The sequence below is a fragment of the Cynocephalus volans genome, chromosome 4, assembly GCF_027409185.1.
Source record: "Cynocephalus volans isolate mCynVol1 chromosome 4, mCynVol1.pri, whole genome shotgun sequence".
NCBI classification, from domain to species: Eukaryota; Metazoa; Chordata; class Mammalia; order Dermoptera; family Cynocephalidae; genus Cynocephalus; species Cynocephalus volans.
In genome coordinates this window covers 74,440,643-74,464,545 of record NC_084463.1, presented here as the reverse complement: position 1 = coordinate 74,464,545, position 23,903 = coordinate 74,440,643, and the positions used below count along the sequence as shown (strand labels likewise).

Below are 23,903 nucleotides of genomic sequence, written 5' to 3'. Positions count from 1 at the left end.
CAGAACCAGATGTGGGTGTGGGAGAGCTTATATGAACTGTAGGGCCCAAGGGCTGGCTGATACAATCAAGGAAAGGCATTATGCTAATGCAGAAGTTATGCGACCAGGGTGGAGAACTGCGCCCTTGTGGAAGCAAAAGGGTTTCTGTTTCTCAGAAATCATGCAGTTTCTCATAAAGGGAAGTGGGGAGGGGTTGGGGCCATTTTGTGCTTGGCCTCACCTAAAATGGTGCCAGTTATGTTCAGAATCTATCAAAGCTCAAACATAAAATAACATAAAGTAGTATTGGACTATAACCCAAAGGATAAAATAAAAATCCATGAATCCATACTGATATATATATAAATGATTTTAAAAAAATACTAAATGGGGGAGAATAGACAAATCTCCCATGCAGAATTCCAAATAATTTATAAAGATACTTCACTCTCATGGAGACAGAGTAAAACTATCCACTGCTTAAGTGTGGGCTGCACTTAGTGACTTCCTTCCAAAGAGTACAGTACAGAAAGCAAGGAAAGGAATAATGTTACAGAGGAGAAGCCTGACAAACACTACCTCCACTGGGAGATCAAAATCAGCATCAATATGTCGTGAAAATATGTATCCTTGATATGCTGTGATCGAAATGGTACTTAGCCTCTGTAATCTTCCTTTTCATAACCCCATATCAGACAAATCCCAGTTGAGGGGCATCCTACAAAATATTTGACCAGTGCTCCTCAAAACTGTCAAGGTCATCAAAAACAAGGAAAGTTGAAAAATTGTCACATCCAAGAGGAGCAAAGGAGACATGACAACAACCCAATGTGGTGTCCTGGGTGGGATTCTGGAACAGAAAAAGTACATTAGGTCAAAATTAATGAAATCTGAATAAGTTGTAGACTTTAGTTAATAACAATGTATAAATATTGGTTCACTAATTACTACAAGTCTACTGTATTTACATATGATAGTAATAGTAGGACAATCTTGGTGTGGGGTATATGGAAACTTTCTTTACTGGCTTTTCTGTTTCTCCATAAATCTCAAACAGTTCTAAAATAAAAAGATTATTTTAAAAAAGCAATATAAATGCTAAATATATGTTATGAGCATTAAGTGCTAAATTCAGAGGAAGAATGGAGTCTTTTCAGCTGTCAGTCTTGGCAAAGGTTACTTGGAGGTGGTGAGGACTGAGCTCAATATTGAAAAATAAATATTAAGCACTTCACAGGAATTTTTATGTAAGTAGGCAAACTCTTGTTAACATCAGAAGGCCTTCAAGTCAAGAAGGTCCACTTTTTCATAGCAGCATATCCAATATGAGCAAGGAATACCCACGTTGTCACCTTTCTGTCTCAGCTATGTTTAAAGCATCCTTATAAAAATCTAAAAAATAGCAAATGACCTCACATGTCATTACTATAAATTAAATACATTTAGCAGCCTAAAACTTATGTGTTTATTATTGTGGGCAAAGAATACTTGAACAACTCGGACCGCATCCAGAAAAATTTTGAAATTTGCTCTCTCTCTTCTGACTGAGTCTTAAGAAAATTTAGCAACAATAACATATAATTTGCTTGTTGATAGCATCTCGAAAATATATTCCTTTATTCAAAAAACACTTGTTGAGCATCTACAATATGCCAGACAGAATTTTTTAGACACAGAGAATACAATAATCACTAAAGAATAAGAGTCTCTCATAAGCTAATGCTCCAGAGTTCTTGGCAAGGTGTTGCAGTAAGGACATAGTGAGACATGGGAGAGCATACCAGATTCTTTTTGGTTTATAGTTAGTTTTCATCTGATTGTCTAAAACAATATGCTAGTGTATGTTCTGTTAATAAAATTAAGCACCACTCTATTCCTTCACATTGAGCTCTCCAGCATCACATAGTCTTTCTCTCTCTCTCTCTCTCTCTCTCTCTCTCTCTCTCTCTCTCTCTGTATGCGTGTATATAACCTACGTGCACACGCGCGCACGCACGCACACACACACACACAGATTTTGTAAGCTACTTGGCTAGAGAAGATGATAAGTTGTTTTGTTCTTTTTTTAAAAAAATTATGCCTGGCTTTACATCTCTACATAGTTTAATCATGTGGGGCTAGGGATCAAAACAGATAGCATTTCTCTTTGTTTTCTTGTGTTTGTACAGCTGCCTCCACTGCCTTGTCAGGGTTTTTTCCTGGAGGAAGCTGCTGATATCCTTAATGCCAGCCGATGGCATTCTGGTATTAAGTAAGATGAAAACAAAATTACTTTTTCCTGCTGCTGTTGCTATAGTGACTGTTGTATCTATCATTCCCACCTCTCACCTATTAGGTGGTATAGAGGTTTTCCTGGAGCCCAAGTTTAGTCCTCCTGGTGGCATATTTCACATTTCAAACTGATGCTTCAATCATCAGTAAACTTTTCAGTGTTTCCAAGGCAAATGATCTTTCTTTTCCTCACTTTCAAAGAAGCAAGGTTTTAGACTCAGCATCAGTTGTCAAAATATCAGAGTTTAATTTCAATATGGTTAATCTCCATTCAATCTAGAGGTCTATAAAGATGCCAGAGCTATGGATATGATATGAATAGCTTTGGCTAACAAAACCTAAAGAAACAACTGGCAAGTTTCATATTTTATAGGCTGTTCTCTTCACAAGTTTTCTTTGTGTTTACCACATGCAAAAATATAACTACAAATGAGCCGAGCCCGTGGCGCACTCGGGAGAGTGCGGCGCTGGGAGCGCGGCGACGCTCCGGCCGCGGGTTTGGATCCTATCTGGGAATGGCCGGTGCACTCACTGGCTGAGTGCAGGTCACGAAAAAGACAAAAATATAACTACAAATGAAAAAAAAAAAATCCCAGTGTATTATGACAGGTACTGACAGTAAGAAAAAGCATGAATTCACAGCAGTTAGAATCAATAAGTCTTGAAAAATGAACATTCATAAACAGAAACAAATGATGAAGATGACTTTTTGCTACCTATTCGTTGAAAAGTCTTCCTCACCTTACTAGCAAAATACCAACGATTACACAGAAAAACACAAATGCCAGCTATGACTCTAATGCTATGATAATCTGAAAACCCAATGTCAAAGAGGGGAGAAATTTATATAAAATATAAGCTACTTGGTGTTGGATTTAAAAACACCTAAATTTTACCTCATGCACTACAGTAGCCCTGCTATATTAAAAAAAAAGACAGGAAGATATGTTATCACTTTCTAATAGCATAACTTTACCAGTTCAGTATTGCTGCCCAAAGTCACCAGACTATTTTTCTCTACATGACCCATGAATTTACAATATAGTTGGTAGATAGCAACTCCTATAAATATAGAGAATAGAAAGCAGAGGTAGGCCTAGAGAAGGCACATTGCATCTGAATTACATAATTCCAGGGGATAAAGTACTAAAGGTAGGGCACAAAGATATTAAGAATCTCGATAGCATTAAATATTAAGAATTGTAATTTTTGCTGCTTCCTATCAGGTCAGTGTTAGAATCAGGCATCCAAGATAAAAGAAGATCTAACCTTAGTTCAACAGAGCTATCCTAGATTAGTGTCTGGTAGACCTGGGAATTGGAAAGGGCTTGTAGATAATGACTTGCCTTATAGTTAGTAACCTAAGAAGGAGACCTGATCTGTATGTACAGCAAGTAAAATGAAAAATTCATGAACCCTATCTGTGGCAAACATCAAGTGTGGAGATATCTCTTCAAGAAAGAACAAAAAATTGAAAAGATCAACAATATGGGTGTTACAGAAATAAAATTATTAAATAAGAGAAAGATAAAAATGAGTCTGAATAATCAGAAAAGGAAGGAAAGAGCATAACTACTATAAAAAATAAGAAACTTTCTTTTCCTAAAATGGTTTGGCAATCACAATAGAATGCAGATATATGCTATCTGTGAAAAAGAGTAAAAAAGAATGAGGCGAGAACAAGCAGAATCAAAGGTGCATACTGAAATGAAACCACAGGATGTAATTCAAAGATGGGAAACTAATGAAAATAAACTTCAATTACAAACAGAAGGATTGCAAGAAACGAGTCGTGGCAATGACAGTAAAGATAGAACTGCTAATAGAAAAATAAGTTACTGCTGTGAAGGATAAACATAAGAAGACCTCTTAAAATGCAGAGAAAAAGTACAAGGAAATAAAATGAATAGAGAAGATAAAAGATGAGAACAGAGAGATAACCTAACACCAAAAGAGAAATAAAAATAGAAAACGAAGCAACTATCAAAGACAAAATGAGATAATTTTTTAAGTTGTGTAGATCATATTGGATTCACAATATTCTGAGAAAAATAATGGATAAAGTTGTATAACTTGACATGTAATGCCCATTTTTACTGATAATGCTGAAGAAAAAAAATTTATTAGTTTTTCATTTAAAAAAATTTTTTAAATGTCCAGTTGACTCCAGACCTCTTTTTGGTGCACTAAATGCTAAATGATAGTGGAACAATGTCTCATTTTTTTGAAAAAATTGTAACAAAAAAGTATAAATTAGAAAAGTTTATCATATCTGAATATGACAAAAAGGTACCTCAGTAGTGAAAAGTTCTGAGAATTCAAAAATGTTGAGATTTCACTTTAAACCTAGTTCATTATAAAACATAATTTAGTTATGGTTACTTAAGGAGAAGAATGTCATTGAAAGCACAGCTATCTAATGGAAATCATAAATACTTGATAAAAATATTTTTGTTCTAAACTTTTATATTAATAAAATCAGAAAAAGAAAATGGGCAGTAACCATTTAAAAGCATGCTAAGTTTCTCATTTTGAATACAGGAGAGACTAAAATGTCGCCATTCCATTCTTTATTAATAAAAATGTAAAGACATTTACTTTTGGAAATCAGGAGGGGGGTTGAAAAAGATCCAAAAGATAGATGATAGAGAAATAAGATCTTAGATATAACTATATGTATATGTATGTATCATATTGTAACAAAATAAGGCAAAGAAAATATATTCTGCAATAAAGAGGACAGAAGAAAGGAATCAATATGAAGGTTTAAAAACAATTCACACATAATATGACAAAATAATATCAGGCATACCAACTGTGACAATAAATATTAAATGCATTAAATTAATATATTAAAAATGAAAGATTCTCAAATTATTAAAAATTGTTTATATACACAGTATATCTTTTGATTTTTTCCATACATATTTTAAGTGGTTAAAAAATTCAAAAGAGTAATACTTTATAACATGTGAAAATTCTATGACAGTACCTACACAATATCCTAAATTTTGTCTTTTGACCTTCAAAGCCTCAGATATTTACTATCTGACCCTTTATAGAAAATGTCTGCTTAACCTGGATCTAGACTATGTGAGATGCCCTTCAGTTATGTGTGCGATAGATATGCCATTGTCCATCTACAGAAAAATGTACCTTTAACAAAGAGATATATTAGCCGTATGAAATTTCTGGGAACTGTTCTCTTGTACTTCAGTGTAAAAGAGCTAGAACAACTACAAAACAAAAGTAAAAATCAAAAAACTAGTAGTATGTTGGATTGACTGATGTTTAAAGTACAAACCAGTTTCATTCTCTAAAGACTCTTCACATAATTAGTGGAAATTTCCACACAAAAGTAACCTGTTTTGAATAAATGATATAAATGTGTGTTTCAACTTTTAAAAAATTCACTAGTTTCGTGGAGATAAGTCATGTAGGAAGAGAACAATGCTTGAGATTAACGCAGTTCAATTTGTAATGGCTGCATTTTTAAATGCGCATTATTTATTCATTCAAATATTCACCTACCAATTGTTGAATATCAGGCACCAGGGATATATCAGGCACTGTCAAAGATCTGATCTCTGACTTGAAATCATTTGCTGTGTATTTTTCTCACGGCTGACATGCTGCACACTATGTGAGTTGCTGCACACAAATAAACTGAGTCCTCCATAAAATGTGAATATTATTTATACACTACTTTACATATTAGTTCAGCCTAAGTGAAGATCACAATTAAAACTTCCTGAGGTGATTGAATGGTAGAAAAGAAACAACTGATCCAAGGGCAGAGGAAGGAGATTTGCTCTAAGGCAAAGCATGAGGATTTTAGCCAAGAGGTAAGATAGGTTGAAAATTGAACACTAGTCAGCCAAGTTATGAAATAAAGCAGCTTTCTATGATTTTTTAATTGAACAGCATATAAATTATTCAGATAGAACTGTTGAGGTTATACCTTGTAAAAGGAGAAAAAAATGCAAACTGCTATATTTGATTTAACTACACAACAGCAAATGAGCTAAGGGAATCAAGAAAGCAAGCAATTTACATCGATGCATTTGATCAGTGGATCAGGACTGTTCTAAGTGCTCTTTCATACACATAGCAGTTGAAAATATACTTGGCATGGCAAAAAAAAAAAAACACTCAAGCACACATATTAATTAACTATAGAAAAAAAATCAAAAGAGACCAACCATTACAGAGATTCTTGTGCAATTTGGTACTGGGTTGAATTGGGGAGGGGGAAACTTATTGCTTTACTAAAATATGCGGTGTTCAGATTGAAAAGAGTCGTTTTATACTCTGAATAAAAAAATTTGTTTTAACTGTCTCCACTTAATTATATTTTTTTCATTAGATATGTGGAAAAGAAATAATTGTATACTCGAGAGGAGCTGCTCTAAGTAGGGGCTAGAGGAGGTAAAAATTGCCTGGAGGAACAGAAAGATACATAGCAGAGGAGAGTTTCTAATAGATAATAGGATAGCTGCCATCTCCCTTGATCAACAAAACATTGCTAACTATTAAAACACAGTAGTTTCCTAGAGTGTCTAGATATTACTTGATTTTTAAGATCAGACAGAGACACCATGATGTCACACAAAATAGAAGAGTAGATATTTCTATAAAGTTTGACTTTTGCTATAATTCTTCAAACTACATAGCACCATCTGGCTGCTAGGAGGTATTATTACATTATAGCCTTCTCTATAATCTATAAATGAGAAATGAAATCATGATGTCCAAAAACCTATAGCTTTGGAATGATCTTCTTTAGTCTTAACTCCTTGAAAATTAGAGCTAGAGGTATGTATATTCTATGTGCATTAAAAACATATTTTTCTTTATTTTGAAATATATATAATCTATTTTATGCCAAACACTGCACAAAAGACTTTAAAATATAATTCATGATGATTTGAATATAAAGTCTCTTAATGTGTAATTTAGAAGATTAGTATGACACATTTTCTCAATTGCAATAGAATATTCATTTCAACAACTTTTTTTGCATGTTTCTTTTCCTTAAATCAATCATTATAAAACTACAGACAAATATATCATTGTAAACAAGTAGTATACATCCTTATGCTAATAACACTTCTCTTTCAGTTTATCAAGTCAATTATCAAAATATAGAGACAAAATATAAGATGTTTCTTTGCTATTCATTGTAATAGTGGGTATTAGGAATATTCTTTTGTACATATGAATACAAGCACACACGTTGATATAGGTTCTGAATGATAGGTAATATATAGTACCTCATTACAAATAAAGTTCTTATTAACAAATTGCAGTTAGAATCATAGGCTGTGAGTTAAAATCATGAAATGTTTATCATCTTTAGAGATCATCTAGTCCAAATGTAAAAGATTGTTCTCCTTAAGTCTAAGTCTGGCTACATATTTTCTCTGGTCTGCACAGTATTTTTTTAAACAAATAAAAATGCCTTCATGTGAGGCATTCTCCTCCAGTTTACCTTATTTCCCACCATGACTGTTATCTCATACTTGCAACTTCATAGGCATGTGGATGTTTTTCTCTTGAGCAACGAGAATCCCTAATATATACAGAAAGAAGCCAACATAGGAAAATTAAGCTTTAGTCACAAATTGCATAGATAACTAATAGAAGAGTTATGATTAACATTCACATCTCATGATCCCCATAACAGTGTTTTTGATGATATTAATAACAATAATGATAATATTAACTGCTTCAATTTATTATACTGTGCCATGTGTTGTACTAACTGCTGTATTTATATTTTTCTTTAAAAAAAATTGTATATAGATTTTAATATCTTCATTTTACAGATAAGGAAGATATAATGTGTCAGTTGATGATAAGTGTTATGAAGGAACATGAATCAGAATAGAATCAGAAAAATAGAAACTGAGGGAATGGAAAGAAGTGTCTAGTGATTAAGTAAATCCTCTCTGCAAAGGTGACATTGCTGCAGAGACCTGCAAAAAGCTAGAGAGGTCCCTGCAAATACCCAGGTGGAAGAGCACTCCAGGCAGAGAGAACAGTTAGGGCAAAAGTCTGGGAATATTATAATGATGAAAGCAGATAAAATCCCTGCTCCCATAGATCTTAAATTATATGGGGGAATTTTTAGGGTGACAAAATTGATAAGACAAATAAATAATAGTTTGTTGTCGGAGGATAAGTACCAAAAAGAAAAATTAGGGAAGGAGGGTGAGGAATGTGTGGAGGGTCATGGGGTTAAACTTTTAGGGAAGATCTCTTCATGAAGGTGACATTGAAATTAAGACCTAAATGACCTAAAGGTGACAGGCAAGATTTTGTCTGGGGGAAAATGCTCTAGTTGGAGGAATCAGCAATTATAAAGGCCCTGAGCCAGGACAATACCTGGAATGTTTGATAAAGGGCAAATAAGCTAGTGTGCTGGAATGGAGAATGGGAGTATAGTAGGAGATGGCATCAAAGAGGCAGCTCAATCTAGATGGTCTAGGGGCTGGAGGCCATTGTAAGTAGTCCGGATTTTCCTCTGAGTGAGATAGGAAGCCATTTAGGGCATATGATCTAAAGTCATTTTAATAGTATCAGTCTTGCTGTTGTCCTGAGAATCGACAGTAAGGGAGCAAAGGAAGAAGCAGGGAGACCAATAGGTTGGATATCTCAGCAATGCAGGTGAGAGATGCCTGGATCAAAGCTTTAGAGGAGGTTAGAAGTTGTTGGATATATTTTCAAGTAGTATCAACAAAATTTGCTCATGAATTGTACATGGGGTGTGAGAGACATATGGGAATCACAGATGAGTTTTGGATTTAATCTTTACAACTGCAAAAATGCAATTATTATTTACTCTGATGGGAAATATTATAGCAAGGGTAAGTTGGTGGGTGGAAATGAGAGTTCCTTTAGGGTACGTCATGCTTGCAATTTCCACTTGGATGCCTTTTAGACATCCAGGTGTGTTTGGGTGCAGGGCATAGGTGCATAGTGCAATTCAAAGGAGGTATCCAGGCACAAATAAAATTTGGGAAATTTTCAGTGTATACATGATTTTTAAATACAAGGGCTAGTAGGATAACCTTGGGAATGATGTAGATTTAGAAATGAAAATGTGCAAGGGCTAAGCTGCTGCCTTGCAATGTTCAGGTATGGGAGAGATAAGGAGGAATAAGCTAATAAAAATAAAAAGAAAGGTTCAGTGAAGTAGGAGAAATCCAAGTAAGAAATTGTTTTTAGAGGAAGGGCATGATCAACTCTATTAAACACTGTTTATAGGTTAAATAAATGAGGACTAAGGAATTGGCCAATAAATTAACAATGTAGAGGTCATTGGTTACTTTCACAATAGCATGTTGGCCAAAAGGATAAATTTTTTCAGTTTTCTCTCTCTTTTTTTTTTTTTTTTTTTTTTTTTGTGACTTTGGAGAAATATCAGTATGTTTGGATGCTATTGGAGATGCAGGAGGCAATGTTTAGCCTTTGATTGGACCACAGACAGTTCATTTTTGATAATAGGATGGGAGGTAACATGAGCACTGATAAGTTGATAGCTACCAACTTGCTGTGGTATTTTCACTAGTTGACTTCCCCAGGGAACAGACTCTCTGAGATGGAGTTTAGTGTAGACAATGGTTATTAAGAAGTGGACTTGGAATCAACTCCAATGGAAGGGAGGATAAAGGAACAGGAATGGAAGTGGGATAATTTGAGCTGTGATGCAAGTCCAACAGTTGTCTCAGCTCAAACCAGGGACAATCTCTAAAGCCAGAATGGCTTGTCACGGACATCTGGAGATGGGCCAAGGTGGTCAGGTCATTATGCTCACTCATTGATCAAATAGTGGCTATTTCTGCTGCCCCAGGAATAGACATATCCTTAGGTGAGGTGATTCTTTTTAGCAAAAGCAGTCACTGAAGGGGCTGAGAGCTGAAGGCTGTCAATGGAACCTCCAACAGTGGGGGCAACAAGTCCTTCACTGAAGGGGGATCAAAGGCACACATCACAGGGTCCCCCATAAGTGGCATGTATATGTTGCTTTTAGATAACTTCTATTTTCTTCATGAAGGAGGAGGGAAGAAATGGGATGGGAAGGAGGTTGTTTTGAAAGAGATTATAGTAGTTGTAAAATTATTATCTAGAGGATTGACAGAGAATGGACTCTACATACATACTGGGATTGCCAGGTTAGCACCGTGGGCCTGCCTGAAGTTCATGGTAAGGCCGTTAGCGTGAAACTAGTTATCATGGTTCATGTTTTTCTCCATTTATATTCACTTAAAAATTCAAAGCAGAATAGGCAGATAGTCTGGTTTAACCAAGGTTGAATTAGTACCAGGGGAATAAAATAGTGAGAGAAAGGAGTAAAGAGTGTTGGCTACAGGCAAGAAAGTAATTATATAATGAAGTATTACAAAGTATGAAAAAGTTAAAGAGGGTGGTTAAGACTGACAGCCTTGAGAAACAATAACAAGATCAAGGAGTTACAGGAATTGATATAGTAAACAACTTTTGCTGGTTTTACTAAATGATACCCTTCCCTCATCTCCACAGGTCTATAGTATTCAAAATCTCTGTACTTTATTATTGTGCTTTATTATTGTTATATTTATATTACTTTAAAAAGAATTTTAATGTATTAAGACTGACCTGAATTTGGAAAAAAAAAAAATTTGAACTTTGAAGTAAGCAAATAATTTTAATCACATATTAATCACATAATTGATTATGTAAAATGTAGAAAGTTCATTATATGTATTCATAGATTATCTTCACATTAAATAAACACACTTATATATAACTCTTACATTTGAGATTATTTTACCATACATATTATTCACTGCTGAAGTAGCTTTTTGTAACATATGAGATACCAAAGGAAAGACCTAAGATCAAAAGCATTTTTATCATACTCTGTGAATAATTTATCTTTTTACAAAAGCAATTACAATGTACTGTTTCACTTACAATATAGTTAAAAGTGTCTCTTTCAAGGCAAACATGAGCGATTTCCTTTGGTTTCCTCTTTATTATCAGTGAACCCTTTGGCTGGTTGATTCATGCCTGAAAATACATGAAGTGAAAATGGCAAGCATAGCAAGAGATGACTCATCTGACCTGTTATATATAACCAAAGAAAAAATGGGACTGAAGAAAGTTTCATTACAACTTGTCATTATTTCTTGTAGATTTACCTTACCACATCTCCAGCTGTATCTTAATCCAATTCTTATCTTCGTGTAATAGATGGGAGTATATTTTTTGAGATACCTATGAGAAGTTCAACTGATATTCTTGAGAGACAACTTTTTATTAAATAATTAACATTTCAAAAAGGTGATATGATCCCTCATTCACATATGGCTTATGACAAATATATATTTTTTTAAATTGTAGCATTATTTCATGTGGTGTAACAGGAAAATATTTAAAGAAATAATTTCTTTGATTGAAAACATACTAAACCGAGAATATCAGAAAAGCTCTAGATTTAAAAAACAATGCTAGTTCCAAAACTGAATTAGTCATCTTGAAGCCTGAAATCTTCCCTGGGCCATGAGTTATCATTCTTGTTACTTACCTTGAGTGAATGTCAGTGTTCTTATCAGTAAATGGGTATAATAAGCCTTGCCCTATCTGCTTACAAACTTATCAAAGTCTCACGGTTCACAATTGCCAATAAAACCCAATGAAGTTTCATACTTCTAGAGATTTCAGTCAAGGTATCTCTTAACAATAAAATTTTTATTTTAAGAGTTATTATATTAAGAATCTTACTTGTTTTAGGTTGTGTTATGTCAGCCTTTACATGCAGATAAATGGCTATACGTTGGAAACTGCTCATCTAATTCTTCCTCAAGATAAATGTAAGAATTATTTTTTCTATTCTTCACTCATTTTATCATCTTTATGTCCTTCATGTGTCAGGAACTTACTTTTAATAATAAATCCTCATTGAAGATTATTTGTAAATTCCTAAAACCAACCTTGTCTAACTTCCAAGTGCTGACTTGCTTTTTCTTAATTTGTTTTTTAAAATCTTAGAATCAATTACATTGACTTTGATTTGCCAACTCCCTATTATTAACTATGTGACTACAGCTATTTTTTTATTTGCTTTTCACATAAATTTAGTAATCTTTCAAAGAAAATATCTAATTTCCAGGATGTCTGGCATCGAGTAGGTATGATAGTAGCTAGTGTGATTATTTTCATTCATCTCCTTTTATCCTCCCTTCTCACCCCCCATTTTTTTTTTTTAACATTTTAGAATCTCAACAATAGTTGCTGAATAAAATCCAACCAATTTTTACTACAGGATATTTGCATGGGACACAAAAAACCTGACAATGCCCTGAATAATCCTTACGATAATAACTGGAACAAAAACAGTTGATGAGAGACTTCACAAGCAATGACTTTGCAAGTGAGGCAGCAAATACAAGTCAATATTAGAAAACTTGTCAGTCATTTTTATAGAAATCATAGAAGTCAAACTGTGAGGCCCCTCACATAGAGCATCCGGCTGAGTTCTTCAATCTTACATTTAATGAACTTGACACCCAACTGTTTGTAATTAAAGGAACTAAATAAAACTCAAGTCTCTGACACCTAGTTTAATGTGGTTTACTTTTGGACTGGCTGGTTAGCCCAGTTGCTTAAAATGTGGTTTACTTTTTCCAATGGTTTTACTTTTTGTAAAAAGTTAAAAATCCTAGTTTTATGAAAAAGTTTAGAATTTGTGATGAATTATATCTGTATTCCCAGCACTTTTAAAATTTGAGAATTAAAAATGCCTGAAGCATTGACAGTCTAAAACTCCTAGCACTACCCACAGGACAAAATGAGCACTTTACTCCCATTCCTTCATGCATACACAACTCCCATAAGCCTAGCATTGCCATTTACTCAAGACAGATTTAAGACTAGGAAATGTAAGTCCAGGAGACATGAACCACAGAATTTCATTCCTGATTGTGTAACACTTATCCTCCTGCTTTGACCATTTTCCTTTACTCCTCCCAATAACTAAATCGATCCATTATATTTAACACACATATGATAAGATCAGTGTCCAGAATCACTTATGCACTTTTCTTGTCAGTTTCCTGGACATTCTTTCTCTCCAACACTTTAAAATAACTCTTTCTAGGAAATGATTTTTGATTTTTTTTTTTTTTTTTTTTGGTGTGTGTATGCATGTAGTTCACACTGTACCTACATAAGAGGTCTGAGGGGGTGAAAAACCTTCTTAATTGGTTTGCAAAGTTGCTCAGCTCACTTTTCCACTCAGTGATGTCTTTATAGAGTCTTTCAGGAGAAATCTCTTAGACCTTAATATTAGGTAAGACTATGCTTATCCTGTGTTACTGGAAAGTTTTTATGTCACAGTAACCATGAATCCTAAGACTATGAATATTGTTATCTTTGTTTTGGCCCCTCTTAGGTTTATAGTCAAATTTGTGGCCAACTTCCAATAATTTACAAAAGTATGACATATATTACTAAATGCTTATCTTACCCTACAGGAGTCTTAGCATACCCGTTTTATCTTTAGCTAAGAAGAATTCCTCAACTACTTGTTTTATCTTTTCAGACTATGTACCTATATTTTAAGCTGCTTCAGAAACTTTGTGGGATAACTCAGGGTTGAAAAGAGTGACAAAAGGAAGCCAGGAGGGCAGAAAGGAGGAAAGCAGTGAAGGAAGGAGGGAACCTATAGTGTGCATGTACGTGAATTGATGTCCATGTGTTTGTAGCTCCCATTCAAAAGAATAGTGAGAGTGATACATGGTAGATGTACATGGTATGTGTTGGTTACTCATGAGTGAGGCTGTGGCAAGCTGAAGCTGTGATGGTTTAGGCTCATGCATCCATTTGGTGACACACATTCCTCTGAGCTATGGACAGTAGGCCTAAGTAGGTATGATTAATTCATATACCTATATCCTTTCTTTACAGTTTTTCTGCACCACCAATACCTAACATAGTGTACAGTATACAGTATACATTGAATAAATATTTGTAAATAGATAAAATGATTATCTTGTATCTGGTTAATATGCCTCAAATTATACATCCTGAATCTGCATTCTAACTGTCATCTAAAGCTGTCAATCATGTCATTTATTTTATGCCTCTTTTTCTTTGCATGGTTCTTCTAAGATGAAAAGATATAATAATTCCATAAGGGGCAGTTCTTGTGAAAGATCCCCTATAAACTGTGAATAAATTTCTTAACTAAAAAAAAAAAAAAAGGAAAAAAAATGGTCGGAACAAAGACAAGGTTTGAGGCCCTCTGTCTCTTGGTCACAAACTTTTTCCTTCGTCTGTTATTTGTCTGTTTGTTCATGTGCTTCATAATAAGTCCAAAAAGAGGTTTATTTCAATTTATAATTCAAATCTAAATTTTAGAGTACTTTAAATGGGATTTGTATTTTGTCTTTTTTTCTTCTAAAGATCAAAAATAGAATATATGAACACATATTTTAAACTGTGTGTAAGTTGCAATAAAGCAATTAAAGCACACATTCATAAAATTCCTTGTTTTATTTCCATTTCTTTCCTTGACATGTAGAATATACAATCTATTAAAATAATATGATAACCGTCTGTGTGAAAGAAAAAGGAAAAAAAAAAAGGCCTATTGACAGTTGAAAAAAATCCATTTATCTTTGCAGTGCTGGTGCTATAATTCCTAGAGACAATTCGATGAGGAAATGTTGAATTGTACTTGTATTAGCAGCTGATACAAAATAAAGCAATTATAGCCAAGTGTTATCTTTTGGGTCATTTTGACCTCAAAACACAATTCAGGTCATAATTATCCTATAATTTTCTTTTCATTTTTGTGTGTCTTATCTCCAGGCCATGCCTATACTTCAATTCCTCAGAAATAGGCATTAATTTAGGACTATTTTCTATTAACGTACTCTTTTGAATACAATAGGATGATTTGAAATGTCATAATGAGCATGATATAAACTTGTAGTAAATGTATATTGAATTACATAGTACTTTTTAAAGTATTTTAGAAATTCAGTTAAAATAAATTGATATCCAAGTAGCCTCCCAGAATTTATAAATTCAGTGAGGATGAAAAGAGAAAAGTTAAATCATATAATCCCTGAAGAAGGTATTAAAGGCCCACCACAACCACTGCCTCACTCTGTGATTCTTGTGTTGTATTTCTAGGGGTAGAGTCAAAGGAAGTCAAATTAGAAATCTTGTCATGCTTTGTTTTCATATGGAGATCATTTGTTGGAAAAAAAGACAGTCTCGATGCGTATGAGTTTAAAGCCAAGTCACATATCTTTGTTTGTTTTCAGACACAAAAATGCATATATTATATTTTCACATACATATGAAATTCAAAAAAGAGACAGACAATGTTTAGTAATAGAGATCAGAGGAGTAAACTTGGGGGGTACATGTATTGGAAATGAACTTGATTTTTGTCATAAAAATTAGTAACGTTTTAAAAATAACTCCTCAAAAAGTACAGCTGGAACTGTTCTTTCTCATTTGTCTTACTACTTTGTGAAAAGCTTAGCTATTTACAATGAAGTATAGAATTTTATATACAATCCTAACTAAACATTTTCTCCAGCAATACATACTTCTCTGAGTATTTATTTGGCATTATATTTTCACTGTTCATTAGTCCTCCATGATTTTGGATGTATTTCAGAAGATTTAATTATAAATTCATCAAATAGGTTAATAGCCACCCATCTCTCAAAAAACAATGTGTAGGATTCTCCTTAGGATAATAAAAACTGGTGATTTATCTCCTTCATATCCATCCAGTATATTTTCTTGATTGTTTAATTTCATCATTTGTCAGATTAGTATGCATTAAATTTCAGGCTGTACCTGTGTTTCTATGAAATGTACTATTTTGCATGAAATAATTAAAAGACTTTTAAAATCTCTTTTAAATTTTGTATATAATGGAAGTTATGGCAGAACATTTTCAAGAAGCATTTCTCACCATGAAAACATGATTTTACAGACCCCGACTTCTGAGACAATGTGTATTTATAAAAATATTTAACTTCTACTCTTCACAAGAAACTATTCTAAAAATTGTGTTATTGGTCAGCCTAGCCCAAGAAAAGGGAAAGAGTCATAAGTACTGATTAGATAGATAAATAGATAGATAGATAGATAGATAGATAGATAGATAGATAGATAGATTAATAAATAATGATAGAAATACAAATAAACTTACACACATCATTTCCTTTTGGGCCACTTTCTTTTTAGGAAAGACTTTTCAAATTGCACAAATGCAACATAATTCAAGGAAAGGCAATTGAACTCCAATGTTTATATACATATAAGGGAGAGTTTTGATAGTTGTAATACTCCCAGACTAATTAAAATGGATGCATATAATTAATTTGTAGAGTCCATTCTAGACTTACATAAAATGAAAGTAACACGACTTTCTCATTCACACTTATAGAAAAAGAGCAGTTTATATCCTCAGAGCACACAGGTCTCTCTATATTGGTGAATTTGTGCTTGATTTTACATGCCATTCTTAGTATGATATATAATGAAAAGCATGTTGGACACAGGCACTCCTAACCACTACAATTTCTCTTCTCACTATGAGTGAATGAGCTTTATTGGTAGTAGAAAGATCAATACATACGAAATATTGTAAAGAAATAAAATAAGTACTTAGTGTGTTAAAAATTCTGTATCATCAAGTCTTCCTAGACTGGAAACTTATATGCACTATAAATAAAAATAACAAATGTGTCAATTGTATGGATGGTATGTATTTACTTAAATTGCAGTATTTAAAATTGGATGGTATAGATTTATTTTTAAGTCCCTCCTATCACTGCTTAATAAAAAAATTCTTGTCAGGAGACTAATAGAAAAGTGAGTACAAATTACAGTAGTAGTAATTCTTTAAATTCTTTTTGCCTTGCATCTAAATGCTGTGTTATGTTGACAGATCTGGGAAATTTTAGTGGCCGGACAAGAAGTGCAGTCTCTGTGAGGGAAGGCCAGGGGGTTGTTCTGATGTGCTCTCCTCCGCCTCATTCACCAGGTACAGTAGGATCCCGTTCTATATTGCTGCTGCTCTCTTTTGCTGTATGTGCATTCTTTTACACAGTGTATTGATGGGGGAACATTCTAGGTGAAATGTGCATGGTTTTCTTTACATATATCAGAGTATTAGATAAATGATTATATAAATATATAAAGATTATATACTCTAAATACCATTGGACAGTAGACTGAGCTCCTATGATAAGACCGTTTTATTGCCATTTGAACCGCTGACTGTCATGGTTATGCTTCTGCCCACCATCAGTGAATATATTGCCTGGACACAAGGGAAATGATAAACTGAGAGAATAAAAACTTTTAAAACTGTTTGGAGTTTCAGAGTTGAGTTAACAGAATAGCAATATGCATCTTGCTTCAGAAGATAAGCTGGATACTTAATACCTGGTTGTTTATGGTGTTCTTGCCACACTGGAACAAAAACTACTAAGAACTATTTTTTGAGTTCCAAACAAAATTATAATTTACTTATAATTTTTTTGGCTATTTGAGATCTTATAAAAATCATGGTAATAGGTAAGTACTTTATGGAGTTTGGGGGAGGAGAATAGTAAATGGTACTCAGATTAATTATATGCCCTCTTACCAACTCACAGCTAATTATATTCATTTTGTTTAAGTCCCTATAATTTGAGATGAGTACCTCTTTGTACCTCAGTATAGTTTTTCTATAATAAAATTTGAATGGCCAGTATCAAAGAGAGAGAAAAAGAGAGAGAGAGAGAGCATGCACGAGAGAAAGCCAAATACACAAAGACCTTAGTAAGTAAAAACAGAATTCAGGATCCTGGTATCTCAGTAAATTTTTCTTTATTTAGTGTGACAGCCACATTTGTTTCTAGGTTGTATTATCAGTGTAGTAATGGAGCCTAATTTGGTTCTAACACAGATAATCCCTAACAAAAATAACAAAAGGACCTACATCACTTTTCTTAAGGTTTGTCACCTTTATCTAACTCTTCTTTTTTTTTTTTTACTTGGAAACACACTGCATCTTAATAGAAAAATATTTTCAAAGACATTCTGCTTTGAAACTCAGATAACAATCACAATTAGGAATAATTTTTTAATTGTACCCACCCAATTCTTATATATGAAGTCAATCACTTCAATCCTTCCGTGACAAGTTTGGGGAGTTTACAGTAAACATATCTAGACTTACATGCATCTAAAGCCAGGTTTAGATTCTTTCTAGGGAAAGTGTGTTTTAACATTTTTTATGAATAAGACAAAAATTTATAATAGGTTTATGAAAATCCTATAGCATTAATATAGGTTATCTCTAAGGTTGGTTATTAGATTTAGTTTGAAAGGTAGTATTAGGAGAATAATTGTTAGAGATTACAAAACGTAGAATAAAATGAGGAGGAGGGGAACTCAGTGGGCTGCAGAGGATGAATGAATTAATCATCAGTCTGACAGGAGTTAACAACTTGGAGTGACCCGTGCTGAAAAAAAGCAAGCTTTTCTGAGATGTAATCTATATTGCAAGGCTGTTGGAACAAGTGTTAAGAACAGTGAAATGGGAGAGGATGATATAGAAAGCAGCACTGCAAGATTTATGCAAAATTATCCGATTGGCAGATAAAACTATATAGAGAAGATTTGGGGTGAGAAAAATAGTATAACGAATTGTGTATGTGATAAGATGAACATGAGATAGGAATACGTATTAATAATTGCTTAAGCAAGTAATAATGTGATCTCTGACTGAGATCAATATGTGTCAAGCAAGATGACTGCTCAAGGCTCTTGTTTCACCACCAGTCTCAGCCAGGCCACTTGATCTGTTATGACCAGCAGCTGCACTCTTTTAATTGCTGCTCTTACAAGCATCCTGTTCTCTGACCAGCATCCACTCTCCTCTGCTCACCCCCTCCATTCCATGAGTCCTTTAATTTCATGGAAATCTACAAATCATTGATCCTACTCCCTTTTCCCTCTCCTTTCAGTATTGTGATTGTTATTCTCTCTTTTAGTCATTACCATTTTCTTTCACACCACTTCAATTTTCTCATCCCTCTTTCACTTTGACTGACTTAACATGTCAAAACCCTAATCCTGGTGTAAATCTAACTCTCAGCCTATCGCATGCCTGAACGCATTCAGCTTAATATGACAGTAAAAACAAACAAACAAAAACAAAAAATAAAAATATCAAACCCCCCAAAATAAAACCGGACACACGCAAAAACAGTTATGCAAACTGATCTCAATTTAAAATCCAAGCTTTTAACTGCAAATGCCCCTTAATGTTGACCAGAAATATAGGAAAAAATCCTATTCCTTTTATTATACTTTCATCAAATCTTCAATGTGCCTTCTCCATCCTTACTCTCACTGATGACCATGTATCCTATTTCATGTGAAAAGGGAAGCAATCACAAGATGACTTCCACAGCCTTCCTCACCAAGTCACACACGCATTAGCATCTGCAGACACACTGTCTCATATCCCATTTTTTAGTACAGTATAGTATATGTATTATTGTACTTCTAAGGTCAATTCCTCCTCTTGTGCACGGTAGTTTTACTCTTTTTTGCCTGCTTAAAGAAATCATTTCAGCAATTCTTCTCTCTTCTGCGTCTTTACCAGAGATTGTTTATTCTCTTCTGGATCATTCCCACTAGCACACAAACATGCTGTTCTTTCCTACATTTAAAAATAAAACAAAACAAAGCTTTCTTGGCCCATGTCCACTTTCAGCTACTCCCTCATTTTTCTGTTTCCCTTTATAGCAAAACTCTTCAAAAGCTTTGTCTGTACATACTGTATCCAATCCCATTTCTCCTGTTCTGTCTCTCTGCCTCTCTCTGCTCCCCTCTTCCTGTTCCTACTCTCTCTCTCTTTTTAATAGATTTATTGAGGTGCAGTTTATATTCCTTAAAATTTATCCATTTTGAATGTGCAATTTGATGAGCTTTACTAAATTTATATAGTTGTGCCTCCATCACCAAAACCCAGTTTTAGAATGCTTCCATCATTTAAAAGTTATTCAAACCCTCTCTCATCCATGTCCCTAGGCAATTACTAATCTGCTGTCTGACTCTATAGTTTTGCCTTTTCTAGGAATTTCATTTTAATGAAATCATACAATGTGTAGTCTGTGTGTGTGCATATGTGTGAGTGTGTGTGTGTGTGTGTGTGTGTGTGTGTGTGTGTCTGGCTTCTTTTACTTAGAGTATTTTTTCTGAGATTTATTCATATTGTGGCATGTATCAATAGTTTTTTACTTTATATTGAGGAACAAGGGTACAAATCTTATTCAGCAGGGCTCCAATCTCATGACCTAGTCACTTGGCAAATGTCCCACCTCCTAATATAATCATCTTAGGGATTAGAATTTCAACACATAAATTTGAGGAGGACACAAACATTCAGACCATAGCCGGTGGTATTTGGAGATGGGGCATTGGGGAAGTGATTAGTTTTTGATGAGGTCTAGAGGGTGGGGCCCTCTTGATAAGATTAGTGCTTTTAAAAGAAAAGACACCAGAAAGCTCTCTCTCTCTCTCTCCTGCACATGAGAACACAGCCAGAAGAGAACCACTTGCAAGCCAGAAAGAGAACTCCTATCAGAAACCCACGATGCTGTCACCCTGGTCTCAGACTTCTAGCCTCCAGAACTGTGAGAAAATAAATTTCTGTTGTCTAAGCCACCTAATCTATTTTGAAACGGCAGCCTGAGCAGACTAACACACTAATGCAGCCTCTCATTGGAGAACCCTCATCATTAGGCTCCGCATGATCTCTCTGACCTCATCTATTAGTCTCCTTGCTTCTATCTTGTCTGCAGTCATACCCATCTCCCCAAAATCCCTCAAGTAACTAGGCTTGCTCCTGCTTCAAGGCCTTGGCTGTTGCCATTCCCTATGCCTGGATCACTCTCATCTCAGGTATATGAGTGGCTCACTCTCTCACATCCATGTCTTTTTCCAAATCTCACCTTCTCAGTAGAACCTTTCCTGACATTCCTCTTTTGAGTCGCACCTCACAATTCCTTTCCTTTTCCCAACTTCATTTTTCTCCATTACACTGACCACTTTCTATATACTGTGTAAATTTACTTAATTGCTCATGGTCCACCTCCTTCGATTAGAATGTACATTCCCTTAGAACAGACATTTTGTAGGTTTTGTTCACTATTGTACCACAGCGCCTAGGACAGTGCCTGGCACAGAGCAGGGACTCAAAAATATTGACTCAATGAATCTACGCAGAATATATAGAAATAAATAAAATGACCTAAGGTTTTAGCCAATAAATAACTATTACAAACTTTTAGAAAGAAATCATAAATAAGAATAGGGAAAAGTAGGTCAGCTATATAGTAAGAATAGCTTATCATTTACCTTTTTTCATAATTATGTTGTGAATAAATGTAACTGTGGAACATAAATGAAATATAATTCACACCATCAATATAGAAGAATAAAATGTGACATTTTATATTTTTGCCAAAGGAATCACTGAAACTTGAAGGACTGGAATTTATTAGCTGAGATCACAATCATATTGAGAAATGGTGATTTAATTCTAGTACTTGGCTTTTTCAATTAAAAGGAGAATTTTAAATATGCCTTGGGAGAATCTAGTCAAAAATGCTTGCTGAAGAGGTGGGGTAAGTGAAGAAAGAATTAGCCAGGGATGAGTTTCTGACCTGACATTCATTAGCTTTGATCTCAGCAACTGCCTTTGTTTTGGTACAATGAGATTGGATATTGTGAAATTAAATAATCTGATATGTGCTAAAAATCTCAGACCCAACTTTCTATCTCATTCGAATAGTCATGTAGATGATCATAACATACCTGTTCAACTGATGCTTGATTCCATTTTATTTCCCACTCTTGTTTTCTTTCTTTCTTTCAAATCATAATTAGTTTGTTATTTTATTTATCAGAATTGTATTATGTAAAGTGTCAGAAGTGATGGTTTACTAATATTTTTATCTCTCCTGTTAGGTTATATGTTCTTTGAAGGTATGAAACTTACCACGTTGCAATTTATATTCTCAGTACCTGACACTTCGTAGGTATTCATTAAATACAAGTCAAATAACTGAATGAATGTGCTGAGTGTAATAGTTGAGTTTTTCAGAGTTTTAGACAATTCCTGTCAGCCTTCTGCTATTAGTTTATTGTAACTTATGTTCATGATAGATATTTGGATCACTTAAAATAACATTCAAGTATTACTATTTCAAAGAATAGCAGCTGCTACAGTGGTAGCTGTATAAAATGATAAAACAGTTTATGCCTCAGAGAAGATTAAAAAGTATTCAAAATTAGCCTAAAGATTCTTATTACCTCAAATGGACATACAATACACATTTTTCTTTGAATAAAAGCAAAAGCTAGGATTGACTTATTTGCTAAATTTACCTCTTTCCTTCCCAAGAGATCAGTATTAATCACTGTCAGTAACATACGTGAATGAAAACATCTTGATTGGATACTGAGGGGGTTATTCATCTACCAGGAAATAAATATCTTTCACAATTGCTAAACTGACAGATGTTTCTTGGCAACCAAAATTTATTTTGGGCCGATGCGCTTAACATCTCTGTCAGTTTAGTAATTGTGAATTCAGGGTTATACTGTAAAGAAAAGCTCTGTAAAAATGTAGAAATAAGCCTTATAAAACCTAAACCTATAACCACATATAGAATTATGTTATGGTTTAGAGATATAATCATAATTTTTAAATAAAGTTAGTAATTACCATTCTATATTATATATATATATATAGTGTTTATTATATACAAAACATTCAAAAGCTTACATTGAAGTAGGACTTAAAATTCTTGAATAGAATATGAGGCTATAGTAAAAATATATATAAATGCTCCACTTTACAGTACAATAATCAATCCTTACAAAATGCCTGACACTTAGAAATTATTGTCATCCCTGTTGTATTGATGAGGAATCTAAGATTCAAAAAGATTAGGTGAAACACTTTATCATACCCAGTAAATGATGGAACCAGGATTTCAAACTTATATATATCTATTTTTTGCTTCCAAATGGCTGTAAGGATTAATTTAACTGCTTAGATGCAAAAGATTCACTGATTCTTTCAGGGCTATATTGCAGTATATCTCAAACTGACAATAGCTAGAGGCCTCAAATGTTAATGCACCTTCTAGATACCCAGGAACACCAGGACTCTGTGGTTATGGAAAGAGAAGAGCTTATATTCTCAAAAAATGTAGCCAGAACCATTATTTGGCATCTCGATTATTTGCAGAAAACTCTACTAAGTTCTGAGACAAGTAATAAAAATAACATAAAAGATGCAAGGTCTCTCCTAACAAACTCAGCATTCAAAATGTAGTATGGTTTTGCCTTGGTGATTGTGTGAAGTTATTTGGAATTGAGTTCCAGGTAAAACAATTCCCAGTCCTTTGATATATCTGATACCCTACAAAGGCATAACCACAGACACAGGTCTAACTCCCTCAAACATGCTTTCCATACCAACCAGCCCCTCTACCATGACTCCTTCAGTCACAGGTAGAATTGTTGTGGCAGCTATCATGTCTCATGGGGAATACTAGTGCTGAATG

The 23,903-nt window shown here is 34.1% G+C and overlaps 1 protein-coding gene across 1 annotated transcript in view; it reads left to right on the top strand.

The window, feature by feature from the left end:
- CNTN5 (contactin 5) overlaps positions 1–23,903 on the top strand; it is a 473,778-nt gene that overhangs the window by 63,245 nt on the left and 386,630 nt on the right. Inside the window, exon 5 of the mRNA XM_063094835.1 lies at positions 17,216–17,311. Coding sequence (XP_062950905.1) covers positions 17,216–17,311 — 96 coding nt within the window. The remainder of the gene's footprint in view (positions 1–17,215; positions 17,312–23,903) is intronic.